General features: G+C 44.1%; 1 protein-coding gene across 3 annotated transcripts in view; it reads right to left on the bottom strand.

Moving 5' to 3' along the window:
- The window catches only part of CREB3L2 (cAMP responsive element binding protein 3 like 2), a 79,453-nt gene that overhangs the window by 24,723 nt on the left and 37,932 nt on the right, over nucleotides 1-16,798 (bottom strand). For 2 of the 3 annotated variants that reach the window (XM_080582557.1, XM_080582558.1), the window contains exon 2: nucleotides 14,408-14,624. In XM_080582557.1, coding sequence (XP_080438683.1) covers nucleotides 14,408-14,624 — 217 coding nt within the window. Of the gene's footprint in view, nucleotides 1-6,712; nucleotides 6,837-14,407; nucleotides 14,625-16,798 lie in introns of those variants that run through there. The other variant, XM_080582559.1, reaches the window with a different exon arrangement.

Raw genomic sequence — 16,798 nt, 5'->3', positions numbered from 1 at the left:
CAACACTCTGCCCTTACTATTCAGCTCTCAGTCAATGCAGACAACTGTTTTGGGGCTGTAACCTAATCTTAGCCCCAGGATACAGAGAGGAGCAGTGAGGAAAGACACAGAGCACTAATCGCTGCACACTGCTGAAAGCTGCTAACACCGAGCAGAGCAAGACTAAACAAGCCTTCGGGTAGAGCAGCCAGGGAGCCACGTCCTACACACGCTAATGCCTGTTGACTCAGTTGTATTCCTCCTTGCACAGGCAGTGCTTAGCCAGCCCTCTGCTCCTCTCGCTGCCTGCAGTCACCACATACCTGGAGTGGTGGCATTACACTTCTAAGAACAAAGGATTTTACATTCTCTCAACTTCAAGATTTTTCCCCAATGACTCATTTAATAAGTATAAAAGAAGGCAGTGGCTCTGATGATTTCACAGGAGCACCAGTGGCATGGTGATCATGGTAATTTCCTCCCCAGAACATCTGGGGGACACAGCACTGGATGCATATTTTGACTGGCAGCAACAAAACGTGCATTATATGTTGGCAGAACTGACCTCAGCCCCCAGTTACTGCAAGCTCACTAGTCAGGAGAAAGCCATGCAACCTTTCACTGAATAAAGCTGAACAGTTTGCCTTGCATTATTAAGAACTGGAAGAAGGTTGGTCTGGTAAGTTGCTAACTCCCTGTTTCCATTCATGGGGTAGCAACTGGGAGGGAAGATGTTTGGCTTGCAGAAAAGGGATTTATTTTCTTGGGTTTAAAGTATGACAGAAGATCAAGAATTCAGGATTCAATCTTTAAAATAATTTCCCAAGGCCATCAAAATCCTTATTAAAAAAAAAAAGAAAAAGTAGATGTATTTTTGGCAGTTGCAATTCTACCCTAAAAAAACCCCATTCCCATTCCTACTGCTGGGGTTCAGTTGTATATGGTGGTCCTTCCTCTTGCAGCAGATTACCCCACCCCTCTGTACTGTACCCCAGCAGCATACAGCGCAGTCCTCTGCCACAACTCGTCAGCAGCTGCAAGAGGCACGTCCATAAATCAAGCAGTTGGAAACCAAGGCCAAACATACAGAAGGGAAAAGGGTGTTGATTTTCCTTTCGGAGCTCTCTCCTGCCTTCATACGCAGTATTTATGGCATATATGGAATTAAAGCAGAGAGCAAGCACATACACAAAGAGGAGTGCAGTCAGTACACAGCAACACGGCTTCAAATTAACTGGACACCACATCAGCACGGCGGGAGTCAGCCAGGGTGCTGCGGCTATGCCACCAACAGCCTGCGAGGCTGATACAAGACCTTTACACATCTCGGCGGATCACGCTGGCGAGATGTCACCAGAGTTCAGCTGCAGGTAGGTAACAAAAATAAGAGCAGTCTTACAGCCTCCGTGTTTGCCTGCCGCTGCTGTTAGGACCACACAGACGGGCGGCACGCAGGCGCTGAGCGACTGCAGGATGGGAGCAGTATGCACAGCGCATGGGCTGGTCGCTGCTTTGCGGTGGGACCTAACCTCCGCCGCTGGCAAGGAAAGGGGTAATCTGAGTAAAGGCACACCGAGGGATTAAAAATGAAAACACGTATCCTGTAATCAGACGCTCCAGAACTGCCAGCCCAGCTCTGCCAAGAGGAGTAGCTGTACAGCAAGGGCTAAGCACCGTATTTAAGTTGTCGAAAGGCTTACTCCCGAAGCATTCCGGGAAATGCAGAATTATAAAAATAGAAGTATTTACAAAAAAAAAAAGAGGTAGCATTGTCTAAATATTAACTCAGGAGAGAGGACGTTGCTCTCTTTCCACCCTGCCTCCCTGCACCTCCCTACTTACACAGACAAAAACGCCATTCCCTCCCTGTCGATTGTAACGAAATATTCGGTGGATTCCCTCTCAATTGGTGTGTGTAGATCATTCAGATAAGAGTTTTAAAGGGGTAAGTTTGCCTGAAAATCCAGAATCCCTTGGCAAATGCAGCTTTCAAATGTTTATTTGGATAACGTCTGCCAAAGCCTTCCCCTCATGGTACTGCATGGAGGCTCCACTTGCTGCCTGTCTCACCTCGGGGTCGAGCTGTACCGTGGCAGCGCCAGCAGCGTCTGTAAGCTACCTCAGCCTCCCTTTGGGAGGGCAGGCTACTTTTAAACGAGAGTTGTCAGTGAACCAAGTAATTAGCCCTGAACTTTCTGAGATTCGTATCATCATGCAAGTCGAAGGGAAGTCTGGCCGCGGGTGCCCAGCAAAACAGGGCACGTCCTCTAAGACTGTGGGTTTTGATGTTTATCACCTCTAATCCCCCGGCTCATCGCAAGGGCTCAGCTGCTGTAAGGCAGCAAGAAATGCTGGCCTTCAGCCTGTCTCTGTCCTCCCTGGAACCTGACTGTGCTGACAAACCTGACGTCCCTGCCACCGCCACTTTGCTCCGCGCTAACTGCTCCGAGTTATTCCAGGCATTAAAGCCAGTCTAGCCAGTTCACAGGGTTACAGATGGTTTTCAGAGACAGCAACACAGTGCATTTAACACTGAGGTAACTTTGAAGGACTGCATTTATCTCTTCTTTGACATTGACTTTTATGCGTGCATGGTGACAGCTGTCATTCCAGATAAACCCTCTGAAAAGGAGTGATGGAGCAGCACACTGGTCAAATCCCACCTCGACACTCCCCTCTCCCTGCTTTTTCCAAGCCCCTGTTACACAGTCACCATCTTGGTCACCAATGAATCACTATCTTTTGACATCTTCCAGCTCCTGAAGTCACCGGTGATCTCTCCTCCAAGCCAGGAGAGCTGCGAGTACATTTCCCCCTCTCCTTCCTCCTCCTTCTGAGCACAGTAGGTTGGCAATACCTGAAAATCATTATTAGTTTATTCTTATAACAACCCCTAAGAGCTTTAGTCTACTCTGCCAAGCCCTGTACTAGCAGAACAAGGAGTAGCCCGTGCCCCAAACTCCTTGAGAATACTGCACAAAACAAGATACATTTAGGCACACAGAGGAAAAATTGACCAGACTACACAATACTGGTCATATTGAAAGGCATGGCACACCCTTCATGACAACGTTATTTCTGATGGAGGGGTCTGAAGAACCATGACAGAGGATTTACGGGAGGATGGGAACGAGCAAGAAGGTGCACATGAAATCTTGAAATGAAATATGCACTGGAGGAGAAGGGCAGTGTCTTCTCCAAACCAAGCAACACACGTTGTTGTAAGAGTAGACGACTGGGGTTTAGAAGTTGAAGGTGAGTATTCATCTTTATAACTGTCATGATCTAGGAGCCACACATGAAGTAATGAGACAGAGTCCAAAACAGCAGGCTGAGAAAATGCCCTTGGTGACTGTATTCTGTATGGATATGGACAGGGCAGCATTGCAATGCCAAGATGAGATAAAATACACTGCAAACCACCCAATAATAAGAAAAGAAAGCCTGAACGAGAGATTAAGCTATCCAAATGGCTGGGAAAATCCACATCCTACAGCTGGTCACTTTGGCTGTTAAAGAACTCTTCTCAGCCTTCAAAACCCTGACACCAAAGTTCACTGCTGAGCAAATGATCCTGACTGCTAGGACCCCCTTGCCCGGATGAACTTTCCTATGAACTTCACAGCTCTGTCATGCAATGACTCTAGATGAGAAGCGTTCCCCTTCACCTACCTTTTCAGTAACTCCATGAATGCCAGGCCTTTTGGCTTAAGCCATCCATATACTTCACAAAATCTCAGCTAAAGATCCTACATGCAATGCACTAGCACTGTTAAATTGTACATACAGAGTATGTTAACTGAACATTACAGTTGCAAAGCACCCTGGTATTCAGAAATACCTATGAAGGTTTATTTCAGTGTGTCTTTGCATATTATATAAATCTAAAATTAGCAACATTCCTAATGTGATTGAAAACTTTCTCTGCAGCATCTGAACCTTACCCAACACACAGAGTGCACGGCACTCCCTTAGCTGGGGTGAATACCATGTTTTGTTATTCCCGTTGCCTCTTGCACAGCCTCATCTCTCCTTTACCAAATACATTTCAAATTCAGTTCCTACAGAGTTGTTTAATTCCCTCCTAGGGAACAATCAAAATGCTTCACCAACTGGAATTAATTTCCACAGCGGTCCTGAAAATTCAAGTGAGCTATGGAGAGATTAAGGCCAAAAAGTATCGATTAATTTAAAATGACCAACTGGAGACAACTGGAATTGGATTTTTAAGATGATTTAGCACTGTTATTATACTTTACTTTATCAAAACAGTATGCATTGAGTTCAGGTGCAGCTGTGAGCACTTCTGCAAGTTAAACCTCCATTCCAAATCAAGCATCCAGAAAAACAATTCACCACAGTAACCAAGAGTTTGTGACATTTGCATCTAAGATTTCCCACATCCAAGACCAAAATTACATTTCTTTAGAAAGCTTTTATGTGCTGCTTTGGTAATTAAGCTGCCTCACTTTTCCCACAGGCTCTTGTTTAGCATGCATCTTCTACCTTCTTTAAAAATAAATAAATAAATAAATAAATAAATTAAAAAAAAAAAAAAAACGCAACAAAACAAGGCAGGATACAAAGCACCAAAGCAAGTTCAGTCAGTGTACTGAACAAAATTCTCACTGATAGGAACAGCTTTAAATATGGACTTTCCTTTTCCAGCTGAACTCATTGTGTGTCCTGCATGGTCCCAAGTACAACACTGATAACGTGTTGTAAGAACCAGTGTATCCAATAGCACAGGAGAAGAAGCTCAAAATAAGATGCAATTCCCTCTTTGTGTGTTTAAGTACTGCACATGGTGCATATTTACACAAACTGTCCAAGTAGCAAGCAAACCATTTTTGTCCTCCACCTTTAGTTTAGAGTCCCTAAACCTGCCCCAGGTTCAATCATCTGCAGTTAAGACGGACAATGCTAGTAGGACCTACCCAACATACCACAAGTGGACTTTCCCTTTTTCCTTTCCTTGCTCCGGATCCTTACACCCAAAAGGGAAAAGGTTGTTCGCCATTTTGCTCAGTGAAAGCTCAAGATCTTTAAAATCCATTATGAAGATTGAGTCACGCAAAAGTACAAATTCTTAATTTCTCCACACTGCCCACCACATACATTAAAAAGGTAACATTCAACAAAAATGGAGTTCACTGCTCCTGTAAGCATTACAGCTGTAGCAATAATCAGTACATGTGATTTAGGGATACATGAAAAACATACACAACTAAAAAGGGCTGTGTTTGTACAGCAATCAAAATACCACCTCTACAGATTCCTAACTTTGTCCTTTCAGCTGCCAATATTTCCTATGAAGAGTCCTGGAACTGGAGGGGGAAGGAAAACAAAATAAAGCAACCCACGTGCTTTGCTATAAGATATTTATCAGGTCCCATTTCTATGAAAATCAGTCAAAACTCTCCCACGGAGCTCTCAGGTAGCTGCCAGCTGCTGAAATAAGAAGCCAGGTTTCTCCATTCTTTCAAAACAACAGTTAGGAGGCTGTGGTAACTTAGAGAAAAGGACAGAGCTACTTTTGTTCCTAGATGTGCTTTAAAGGCTGCTAAAACCCATAAAAATACATCAGGATTAATATATATATTTATATATATATAATATATGCTACTGTATTCATTAAAAAACATGCACACACACACATATATATAAATTTATATATTTAGACATAGTCTCTTAACACCACCATGTGCCACTTCCTGGGATACTCATATTTCTCTGATGACCTACAACATTTTACTTCTTCCTTGGCTTTCCCCTTCCTTTCCATTTTTTTTTACTTGTATCCAACATTATGCTTTGCTTTTTAAAGACAAATTCTTCAATCTCACCCAATATACCAACTCCTCTCCTGAGAAAACGTAAATCTCCAATGTTAACTGAATTTCACCTTCCACAATAGATGTACAGAGCTTATGAAATAACTAAAAAGACGTCCCTTGCTCCTCACGTTCAGCACTATTCATCGAAGAGTTTAACAGAGGTACTTTTTGCACGCATAGCCAAGTTGAATCAGGCACTTGCTCTGTATTTGACATGAAATTAGAGATGCGCTACACATTTCCACCCATACCCACACAAGTGCTGAGAATGCAAGCATTCAGCAAAACACCGTCATTTTCACCTCTTTCCTGCAGTAAAAAGGAAGACAGCACCACTAGGCAAACTAAGCCACCTGAAGGATGTACCACAGAACCTAATCTTGATGGGCAAAAAAAGAAACCCAACCAAAAAACAACCCCTACCACCATTACCACCATGTCAGATTGCAATCACACAGAAAACAGATGCATTTGCTGCATCGTCATTTGAAACAAGCCTGCAAATAAGACACGTAGAAGCATCGAGGGTTATCCTTACATGTATAAGCAGAGGGAAGAGGCTGTCCTTGCCTCCTCAAAGTTCACTTTCCAAGGAAAAGATAAAACAGTTAGAGAGGGATGGAACAGGAAGCTTAAGGAGACAGCAACAGACTGCTCATCCGAGCGCTCTGCACATCTGTCAGAAGAGACAACTCAGGACAGCATAACGCAAGAAGACCCCTAATGACTCCAAGTGCTCCCCAGCCTAGCGCATTTAAAAAAACTCCCCTCTTCAGCTGCTTCATGGATTTCAGCTAGAGGGCTCGAGTTTGCTCCTTTCAGTCCGTGACAGACCTCGCAGTGCCCGTCACACGTTAATAAGCGGCTCTCAGTCAGAGCTGGAGGTACGCTCGCACCAAAGGCCTGCGTGTGCCAAGCTGTGCTTCGGCCAAGCGTCCAGCCCTTTGCCTGGACCCACCAGCAGCAGGATGACTGCTTCCTTGTCCTCCCAGGGCCCAGGCTCATGTAACTGCCCGTCAGACACAAGACACCTTCACAACACCCAAAGTACTCAAGTCCCACCTCCCCTCAGCGAGGCAAGAGCCCGCAGCCACGACAAGCGCTTGCTTTGACAGCTTTTCCAGGCGGTGGTCCCCCCGCCCCAAATAACGACACCAGGGCCCTTGAAATGGCCTCCACAAAGAAGACGCTGTTTGACTGCCAAACTGGGGGCCTTTTTAAAACACCAGGAAGGGGAAATTAAATAAAAGGGGAGCGATATAGAGCAAAATAAAGCAGCAGCGATACACGGACATCGCAACACACGGCAGAAGAGGCCTACCATCTAATGAAGGATTGCCAGCCGTACCTGCTCATCCCCTCCAAGCGGCCCAGAACCCACCCAAGCCCCTCACATTACTTGCAGCACTACCAAAGTTGTTAGGACAGAAACAGGGACACATTGTTCCTCCCACACCTAAAGAAAGCAAGGTCAATACCCTCTTTTCTGGAGAGAACTTCATAGTTTTTAAACCAGAATCAGCTTCTCACATAAACCCAACCAGGAGATATCTCGGGGTTACAGGCTTTGTTTCAACCACTCTTCAGGCTGAGACTGCACAAGGACAGAGTTCTTGATGTTTTTATTTTGTTTACAGGGAGAAAAATGTTATTTTTATAGCATCACCCTTAACACGTGGGAGCGAGATGCTGAAAGAGGGGCAAGCTCTCAAATGCCAACAGCCAAGTCTATGTTCCGCAAATGGGCTTTTATTGCCTCTGCAAATTTGCTCATGCCTGACAAGAAACTATCCTGAGAACCAAAAGCCACCATAAAATAAGATAAATTCAGTCTTTCTAATCACTCCAATCCCTATCTAGGTTCCCCCATCCCCCTTCCAGGCAAAGTACATTTTGCACTGTCAGTGAGGTCAGTTTAAAAAAAAAATATATATATATATTTGATGTACTGACAAGAGGTACAGACTAAGGTGGTGACTGGGATTTACAACCTTAAAGCTTGACAGTATAAGAAGCTACAAAAGATTATGATTTTTTTTTCAAGATATGTGGAAATTACCCACAGAAGCACTGTGTTCAATTTAAATGGTTCTCTCTCAGCACTCTGAATTTTTCTCCCCACATGGATGCTGTGAAGGCACATCTGCATTAAGGCAGCAATCGGGCTTTGACGCACATTAAAAGGACTTAATGCTCACAGCAAATCACTAAGTGAGCATGAACTCCCAGTGCAACAGTACAGCTAAAAGAGAATGAGATCACTGGTTCAGAAACAGCAGGACTGGAAGTGGGAGGAGTATTCCCCTAATATTCATCATTTGGGAAACTATTCCAGGGAAATCAGCTCCCACAGTCACTTTATACAGAGTTTTGAAAAGGAACTGCAAGTGTTCCTTTGTTTAGAAAGGAAATGCAAGAATAGCTCCCTGTCCAGAAGATACACCATACGGGGCAGCACCAAAGTGCAGTTCATTTAAACTGTATCCAAGCAGAAATCAAGAGGGAACGTAATCACAGCCTAAAAACACCTGGGGAAAGAGGTTTCTGAGCACAGATGGTTCTCTACTCCAGCAGGGAAAAGGCCATAAAGAGATCTCACATGCGGAACTGGAAGCTAAAGAGGGTCTGACTGCAAATACGGTTGTCAGTTATAACAGTAAGCATAAGTGATCACCAGAATGCCTACCTCTAAATCAAAACTAACAATTTTCAGACACACTGATGCAGAAGTGGAAGTTTCAGGCTTGATTCAGAGTGACCTATTGAGATTTTGGACCTCAGACATAGAAAAGGTCAAAAGTCTTTTCATCCTTTCGAACTGCAGATGCTGATAAAGCATAATGACTGCTAGCCTTCCACATAAAAATCACTCAAATACAAGACATCATCACCAAACAGCTTCCTCCCCACAAGCAAACAAACAAAAACAAAAAATCCACACAGGAAAAAAAGTGAAAAACCAAGTGAAAAACAAGTTGCACTGGCATGTACTTGCAAAAAAAATTATCAGTATGTCTTTCACAGCATCTTTTCCAATCACGAATTAAATTCTTTAAAGAAAAGGGAACTGGACAAATCCAGCATAGAAGAGATTCCACTTCCATTGTTCACATCCCATGGATTTGGTATTGGGAGAAAAATAGACCGAAGTAGGACAATGCATATAGATGTAGACTATATACATATAACCTATTATACATATAATAAATACATGAAATATCAGTTACACATATACTATATATACACACATATCTATTAAGTACATATATTCACATAAAATGTATGAAGACCACTCTGAGCCTAGAGCCCACGGGTACCTCCTATGCAAAAAGGTGGCGCACGACAGATTACTGCATTGCAGACTCTACACGTAAGGAAGCATTTCCCTGTACAAAGCGCTGTCTGGGATGAGGGCTGGATTTGTCATTGCCAGGCTATTTGCACTGGAGAAGTGGGAGCCATGTACAGTGATTTTGTGGGTGTTTCTTTTTCTTCTCCAAACCATGTAGGGAGATTGAGTTGAAGCTTACAAGGGAATTTTGGCTTTAAAAGCACATTGCAGGAAAACATAACCTCAGCAATAAAAATTAAAAACACAATACAGGTTATATTCTGGGGCCAGCCCCAGCTTTGGTACAGGCAAACATAGAACAGAAACATGCCATTTCTGCAGAAATCACTGTCAAACCTTTAGCTATGGCAAGCTGCTTCAAATCCAAGTGCAACTTCAAAGCATTCCTGAGAAGGAAAGCATGAACAGGAGGGCAGGTGGGGACCAAGACAAGCCTCAGAAGCAGAGCCTGCAGGGGACTAGGAAAGGAAGGCACCCAGCCACCTGGCCCCAATCTGAGGAGAAAAAAACAAGCAAAGGACTAGTCAGCTGTTCACTCTCTCACCTCTGCAAGGCTCACCAAGTGAAAAACAAACAAAAAACCCAAATGCACCCATTGCTAGCCACTGCCTGATCACTGTAGCTTATCCCAGAGGATTAAAAGCCCCACACAGATGCTGCAGCCCCTGCCCTGTAGGTTTTCACCTACTGACCTAACAAGTCCAAAAGAAGGGGCAGCTGCTGTCCCAAGGAGTTTGTCCCTACAGCAGACAACGAATGGTGAGAGAGCAAGACTGGACCCCAAGCCATATAGGAGGCTAATCACAATCACTGCTTAAACTCCTGGCTCACCTTGCTGCTGGCTGGCTGACCACAGCCTTCTTTTCCAACCGCTGCAAAGACAACTGGAGAAAGACATGCACCAACTGTAACAGAAAGCTTTTTTTCCCTAACCATTTACACCTGTTGGAAGCAAACCTGTGCCCTGAAAGACCCCAATGGGTCCAAGAAGTCTCCTTACCCACCAGACTTGTTCTCAGCCTCCCTTCCCAGCTTCCTCATGTCCTTCCATGAAGCACTTTTCACTTCATAACAACACACCACGCATCCTCACAGCTACTCTGCAGTTATGTCTTAAAACCCGGGGCTCACAACCAGAAAGCAGACACCTGCTGTGAGAGGGGCAGCAGCACCAGCGGTGCTGTCAGTACCTGGGATGCAGCCTCCTTTCTTGTCCTCCCCGGGATCCCTCCCAAGCCATGATCCTTGCTCACCAGCTCCAGCAAACAGAAGTGTATGGTCAGCCAGCTGCAAACAAGCAGCCCAGACCTATAAACCTTTCTCTCAAGTATCTTTAGTCTTAAAAGTTTATGCAAAAATGAATATAAGAATAGATTCTGGGAAAAAAAAAAAAGGCAACAACATACCAGATGTCTTGCACACATCTGCTTTAAAATAGTTACACCTGCGAGTGCATTCATAAGCCGGAGATTTTGGGACTGGTGCTTTCAGAGGGTGCACATTAGCAATGACCTGTGAGTGTTTGAAAAAGCTCTTCTGCATAAAGCCAGGGAAAAAATCTGAATACAAACAGGACAGAATGACTAACTGGGAAAAACTGGCGCCTGGACCTTGATCTTATGAACAGTTATTAAGCATGTTCACCTTGGAGTCAATGGGACTTCTCAGAAGAGCTGCACCCAGGCTGATACACTTGCCAGGCTTTATACTTCCAGCACTGTTTTCTTGTTGTTGTTTTTTGTGTGTGTTTTTTTTTGACTCTTTTGCTAAGACTGCCCAACAGGACCCTGCTCCAGCTGCCCCACGGTGCTGCTCCCGCGGGAGCCCCCAGCCTTGGCCAGGTTGCAGGACGCGCACCCACAACCACCATCTGCTATGCACCCATTGCCAAGGGAACAAACTTCAGGCCTGAAGGCTATTTTTAAAGGCAGATAGGCATGCAAGGCCACCAGGCCCACGTCAAAAAAGCACCCTCCTGGCCCCCCACTGCCCTCTGTGGGGGCATCCTCCTCCCTCCTGTCCCACCCAAAGGCTGGGCCAGCACGGGGCTCAGCAGCCACCTCCACCTCTCAGATGGCACCCAAGGGCTGAGCAGCAGATTAGTCTCATGCAATTAAAATGCACTGAGTTAAAAGAAGAGACATGCTGGAAGCCAGCTGGCATCTAAATATACCGAGGCACATTGCACTTGAGACTTTACCTTTGTGGAAAGGAGCTAGCAGCTCCAGGTTACATTGACAGAATGCTGCTGGCATGACAACTCCAGTAGGGACCAAAACAGGCGCCTTTGCCAAGTACGTATTACCTAGTCATACAGGCTAAGGGGTCTGGCCCTAGAAATCCCTTCTTTTCCCCTCCCCTTGCACATTCCCCCTCTTTGCATGCCCATAAACTCCCACTGACAGAGGGGTCAGCAGTGCTACACACCCTGGGGATCACGCCACCAGCGCCCATTGCTACGAGAATTACAAACGGTCTTAAAAAGAGAATTATAAAGAGGAAATGTCACGTTATTGACTCTACTGCAAAATGAGGACAAAGCCTGTTTACCATATGCTTTGTATAAAACCCCAGACCCTTAGTCTTCTGGAACTACATGTGAAGCTCTGAAACAGCATCCAAGATCCGCTTCTTTCTCTCTTCTTTTTTGCACCACTCTCACCGCAGGCGAGTACCCATGCACGCACACACGCATGCAAGAATCTCATGCGAGCCTCCTCATTAGCCTGTTTCTACCCTCGGTCCTGCAGGGCTGGATCCATGGAAATGATCATGGAAACACAACAGTAAGAGCAATCCGCCCAGTGGGGTAGTTATTTGGAGACGCTGGATTTTTTGCACATTTTTTGTATTTGCCCCTCTGCCAAGGGAACCGGAGTTCACCAGTGTTGCCAAGAGCATTGTGTGGCTCCGCTGTCTAACCACGAAGATGCTTTCAATCTTCAGCACCAAATCCTGCAGTGCTGCCACCTGCAAACTACCCCTCTCTCTCCCTCATGGACTCAAGGACTGAAAAATTATCAGCATGATGCAATTTGGATATATATTTCAGACATCCATGTTAACTGTAATACTGTGATTTCCTCAAGTATTTCTCTGAGCTTCAACATTTTGAAGTCAATATATATTGAAAGGTTCAAAAGAGTCATTCCAGGGTGAAGATTAAATAAAATCACAAACACCAAGAACAACTCCTCCTCCTCCTCCTCCTCCTCTCTTATGAAACACTGCAGAATGAGCAGAAGATGAAATACTTTCCATTCATTTTCTATTTTTAAACCCACTTGTTAATGTTTCTTGGCTTTTAAAAATATCATTTGACTAGAGCTCTATTAATTACCCAGTAGTCTCAGCAGTATGAATTTCTTCAGGATTTTTCCCCAAAGGAAACTCCCCTCACTCTTAGCCTAGTTTGGAGCTTCTCTCTGTTAACTTCTGGGGAAGCTTGCTTTCTGAAGTTTCTTGTGCTTGTTCTCCTGCCACAATAAAAGTTTCATCTCCTGTATGTATTAATTTAAAGATATTCACATAAAACAGTTTGGAAATACAAAAAGGGAAGGCTTTATGTAGATGATGTTTCCAGACCATCTCTGGTCTCACCTTGAAAAGCCTTCTCACAGGTTTTATTTGTTGTCCTCAGTGAAACGCAGCCAAACTTGTGAAATCTGCAGCAGGTCCCACCTTGTTTAAAGAGAGTGTTTTGGACTACAAGACTGTCAGCCTTTGAAAACTCATGACCTGGTGGATCTTCATAAACAGCTTAGCCTGTTAATGCTTAGACATAAGCACTAATCTCTCTCTGCCTTTTATTGCGATGTAGCTTAGTACTCTACTGCATTTCACTGTAAAGCTAATGTTGAACACATAAACAGATTATTAGGAGTGAAATTCTCCCATGGTGAGTACTCCTAAGAGATGCCAGTTATTCATGTCCTTGCTCCTCCACCAGCACTAGCTTTTAACTTGAACTCCCCTCCCTGCCAGCAGGTATCTTCATACCAGAACAAACAGGTTGAATCCCATCCTCCCACCGTTCCTGCATTTCCTTTTTTTTTTCCCCTTTAGATGTTTATAACAGCTGAATTAAACATGACTGCTAAAAAATGCCAGCGGCGTTCATCATATCCTGTGCATCACCATTTCCCACAACATTTATAACGCTGCAGTCACTGTCTTCACAAAATCACCAATGGCTTCTTGATGCTTTTAATTCTTTGCCTTCATTTTCTTCTTTTCTTAAAAGTATAAAAACAAAAAACAAACAAAACCAAAGAAACAGGACTTCAGCAAGACAGCTTTAAATACTGGAGCACCTGAAGTTGCATTCCTGCAAACATATTTAAAAAAAAAAACAAATAAAATGAGCGAGTTTTCATTTGGGGATACCAGAAAGCTCCACATACTACTAAAAATAACTTTAGTTTAAAGGGGAGGGGGTTGTTTTTTATTAAACCTGAAGTGATGTAGGTTGGAAGAGACCTGTGGAGATCAGCTTTCCCAACCCTTTGCTCAAAGCACAGCCAGCTCAGATGAGATTACGCAGGTCCTATTTTGGCTCAGCCTTGGATACCTCCACAGATGGAGACAGACTCTGACACCTGTTCAAGCACTTGACCCACTCACGGTGAAAAAGGTTTTCTTAGCATCCAGCTGGAATTTCCCTTCTTGCAACTTCTATCGTTACTCTTGTGCTATCACTGTGCATCTCTGAGAGGAGCCCAGCTCTGTCTTCTCTGCATCCTTGCATCATGGAGCTGTAGACAGCAGTAAGATCTCCCCTCTGCATTTTCTCCTGAAGACTGAAAAGCCTTCTCATCCTTTCCTTACATGTCACGTTCTACAGTATCCAGACTTCACTCATTTGGTTTATCGGTCTCCATTTATCTTCAAGAACCACAGATTTGGATACATGGAAACTAGAGTATTTTTGGAACTTCTCCCATTTCTTTTGGATGAACACTTCAGTTTTAACTCAAAATGTTAACAGTGACAAGTTAGTAATTTCTGCTGAGCACAACTTCCTTGTTTGTGGACAAGTTTCTTTACCCACAATGCCTACAGACTTAAATCAAAGAAATCCCCTCTGTGACTTCATTGTAGGTATTTCAATTAGCGCAGAAAGTCCACATGCACCCGTGGTGCATCACCACCCCACCAGGAACATTTCATTACTCCACCAGCACGACAAGCAAACAAGGACTCAGGGGAACGACATGAATTTTGCACACATCAGTACTACCTTCGTTGAAGTTGTCATCAGTCGAGATGTGGGTGAGGGGAGACTGGGGCCGGGAGTCCCCACACAGGGAATAGCTGTGCTCTGCCTGGATGAGGGGCGCTGGGGATGCTGGAGACAGCTCCACCTCCATCACTTCATTCTTCTCAGACAAGAAGGGATCGTTCAAGAGCTGGCCTAGGACATCTGGTGAGAACTCATCCAGGAACTCTGTGAAGTGCTGTGGAGATAAAAGGGGGAGAAAAGTCTATCTCCTTGCCTGTCTTGTCAACAACATGAGAGCATTGATCAGAACAATCCTAGTATCTGCACCAGGCATCTGTGCCAGCCAGCAGCAGGAACTACCAGCCCTGCTTAAAGACCTCCTGCTACAATCGCTACTTCGAGTTGAAAAACTACAGCTAGGACAGCTGTCCTCTCACAGGCATACATTGAAACAGAAAGGTCTGTGATTAACTCACAACAAAAGCAGAAAATAGAAGCACAGTAGCCATGCCCTGAAGCAACCTCCTTTTTTGCCCCAAAGGTACTCAGTATGCCACCACCAATGTGATACCACACGTCACCCAGACAGCATGAAAGCTCCTGCAGGATTTATTGTCAGAATACTTCGTGTGTAGAATAGAACATACTGGGTTAATGTTCACAGAGAAGAAAAAGGAAACGTACCCAGGCACAGACCCTCTGCCACTGCAAACGACAATTCTAACTGCCCAGAACAGGCGATGTGCTCTAGCGAAACGGGTCCACACAAGTCTCCAGACAAGCAAGCAATGCATTTGCTATGCAGTAGATTTCCTGGCTAATTTATATATCTATTTCAGAAGTAGCATTCCAGCTAGGACAAGAGCACTCATCCAGCTTCTAGGCCCCACAGCTGGAGCTCCTGCCAGCCAGTACTAATTATCACTTTATTTATTACACTGGGTGCATTACACTGACAATGCATGATATGCCTCTGTGCACTACGAATAACTTTGTGCTTGTTTCTTATTCAAAATGAGCACAAACCAAATCTCCTGATCGTGATCTTCTTCCTTGAGACCCCAGTGCAGTTCCCATCAACATCCAAAAACTCTGCAGCTCCTTCTGTTTTCATTTCAAATGTCAGAAGACATCTTGGACAGACTAAGAAACTGCACTGCAAGAAACCATTCCTGCTCATCTTATTCACACAAAGAATTCTATTTTATTACAAAAATGTTTGTACAATGAATTATAACGAGCTTTTCCAAACAATCAGGCATTATCTACCATTTTATATAGGAGTCTTTGTCAACTGGGGCACAGTCCTAAGTCTGTTTGATTTGCTCTGTTTTTGCAGGCAGTATTGATCTTGGCTCTTCATCTTGCTCTCTCCTGCAGAAACAAACACTGAAATTCAAGATCTGACTTCCTGTAGGCTAAATTAAGAATTAAACTAGTCAATATTGTATGAATCCATGAGGGAAGTGGCGTGCTTACACCTCTTGCATGCACATTGCACAGCTCCAGCAGCATTTGTGGCGTCAAAGCCTGATGCTGGAAAACACAGAGCTCAGGCGTCTCTTACAGAGCCCATGATACATTTGAAGGGACACAAGCGCCTCTTCCAAGATGCTCACCAATACTAACTGGAACTTCTTTCAAAATTAGAAAGGCTTCAGTCAATTCTGACAGACACTGAGGAAAAGAAAATATTTACTAAACATAAGGCAACAAACAGAGAAACACAGTCACTATGTACAAACAACAAGCTAGCTAAAATAAAGCCTGTACAAATGGCAAAATGGATTCATAGTCTTGTATAGCTTGCTGTGAATGACAGCTCTACTAAAATTCTCAGACGACTCATCAAGAAGGTCATCACCACATTAGAAAGCCATTTTTATTTTAATTTCAGTACCCAAGGACTCACTCTTCACAGCCAGGACTGCTTCCCAATATCTGAAAGGCTAAATGTATAAACTACTATTCCCTACTAAGCAAAGCAGAAAGAGAAAGGATGCTCAGGATTAGCTGAATAACCTCACATACCAATAAGGACACTGAGTAAAGCAGGGCAGGCAGCTATCAAAGTGTGAACAAGGGACAGTAATGCTTCCCTACCATGATAAAAGGCAAGGATGAACCTACAAAAAGCAGTGCCTTGCTTAGAAAGAACTTTTTCCCCATAGTCTACGCGCTTCTTTTCCATCAGGCTAGTAGTAAGTGTCAATTATATTTGCTTGCATATTGTCCTAAAACTGGCTAGAACATTTCCCTCTATCTAATTCCTGCATACATTACTCTGACTGATGACTAACATAAGCTGAAAACGGGCTGCTACAGCATTTGTACACTGGTTTCAAGACACAGCTACATTACCAGCGGCAGCATCTAACCTGAGGATGTCACCCTGGAAAATATCATACC

The sequence above is a fragment of the Anser brachyrhynchus genome, assembly GCF_964034855.1.
Source record: "Anser brachyrhynchus genome assembly, chromosome: 1".
Lineage (NCBI taxonomy): Eukaryota > Metazoa > Chordata > Aves > Anseriformes > Anatidae > Anser > Anser brachyrhynchus.
This window is presented reverse-complemented; position numbering and strand designations above follow the sequence as displayed.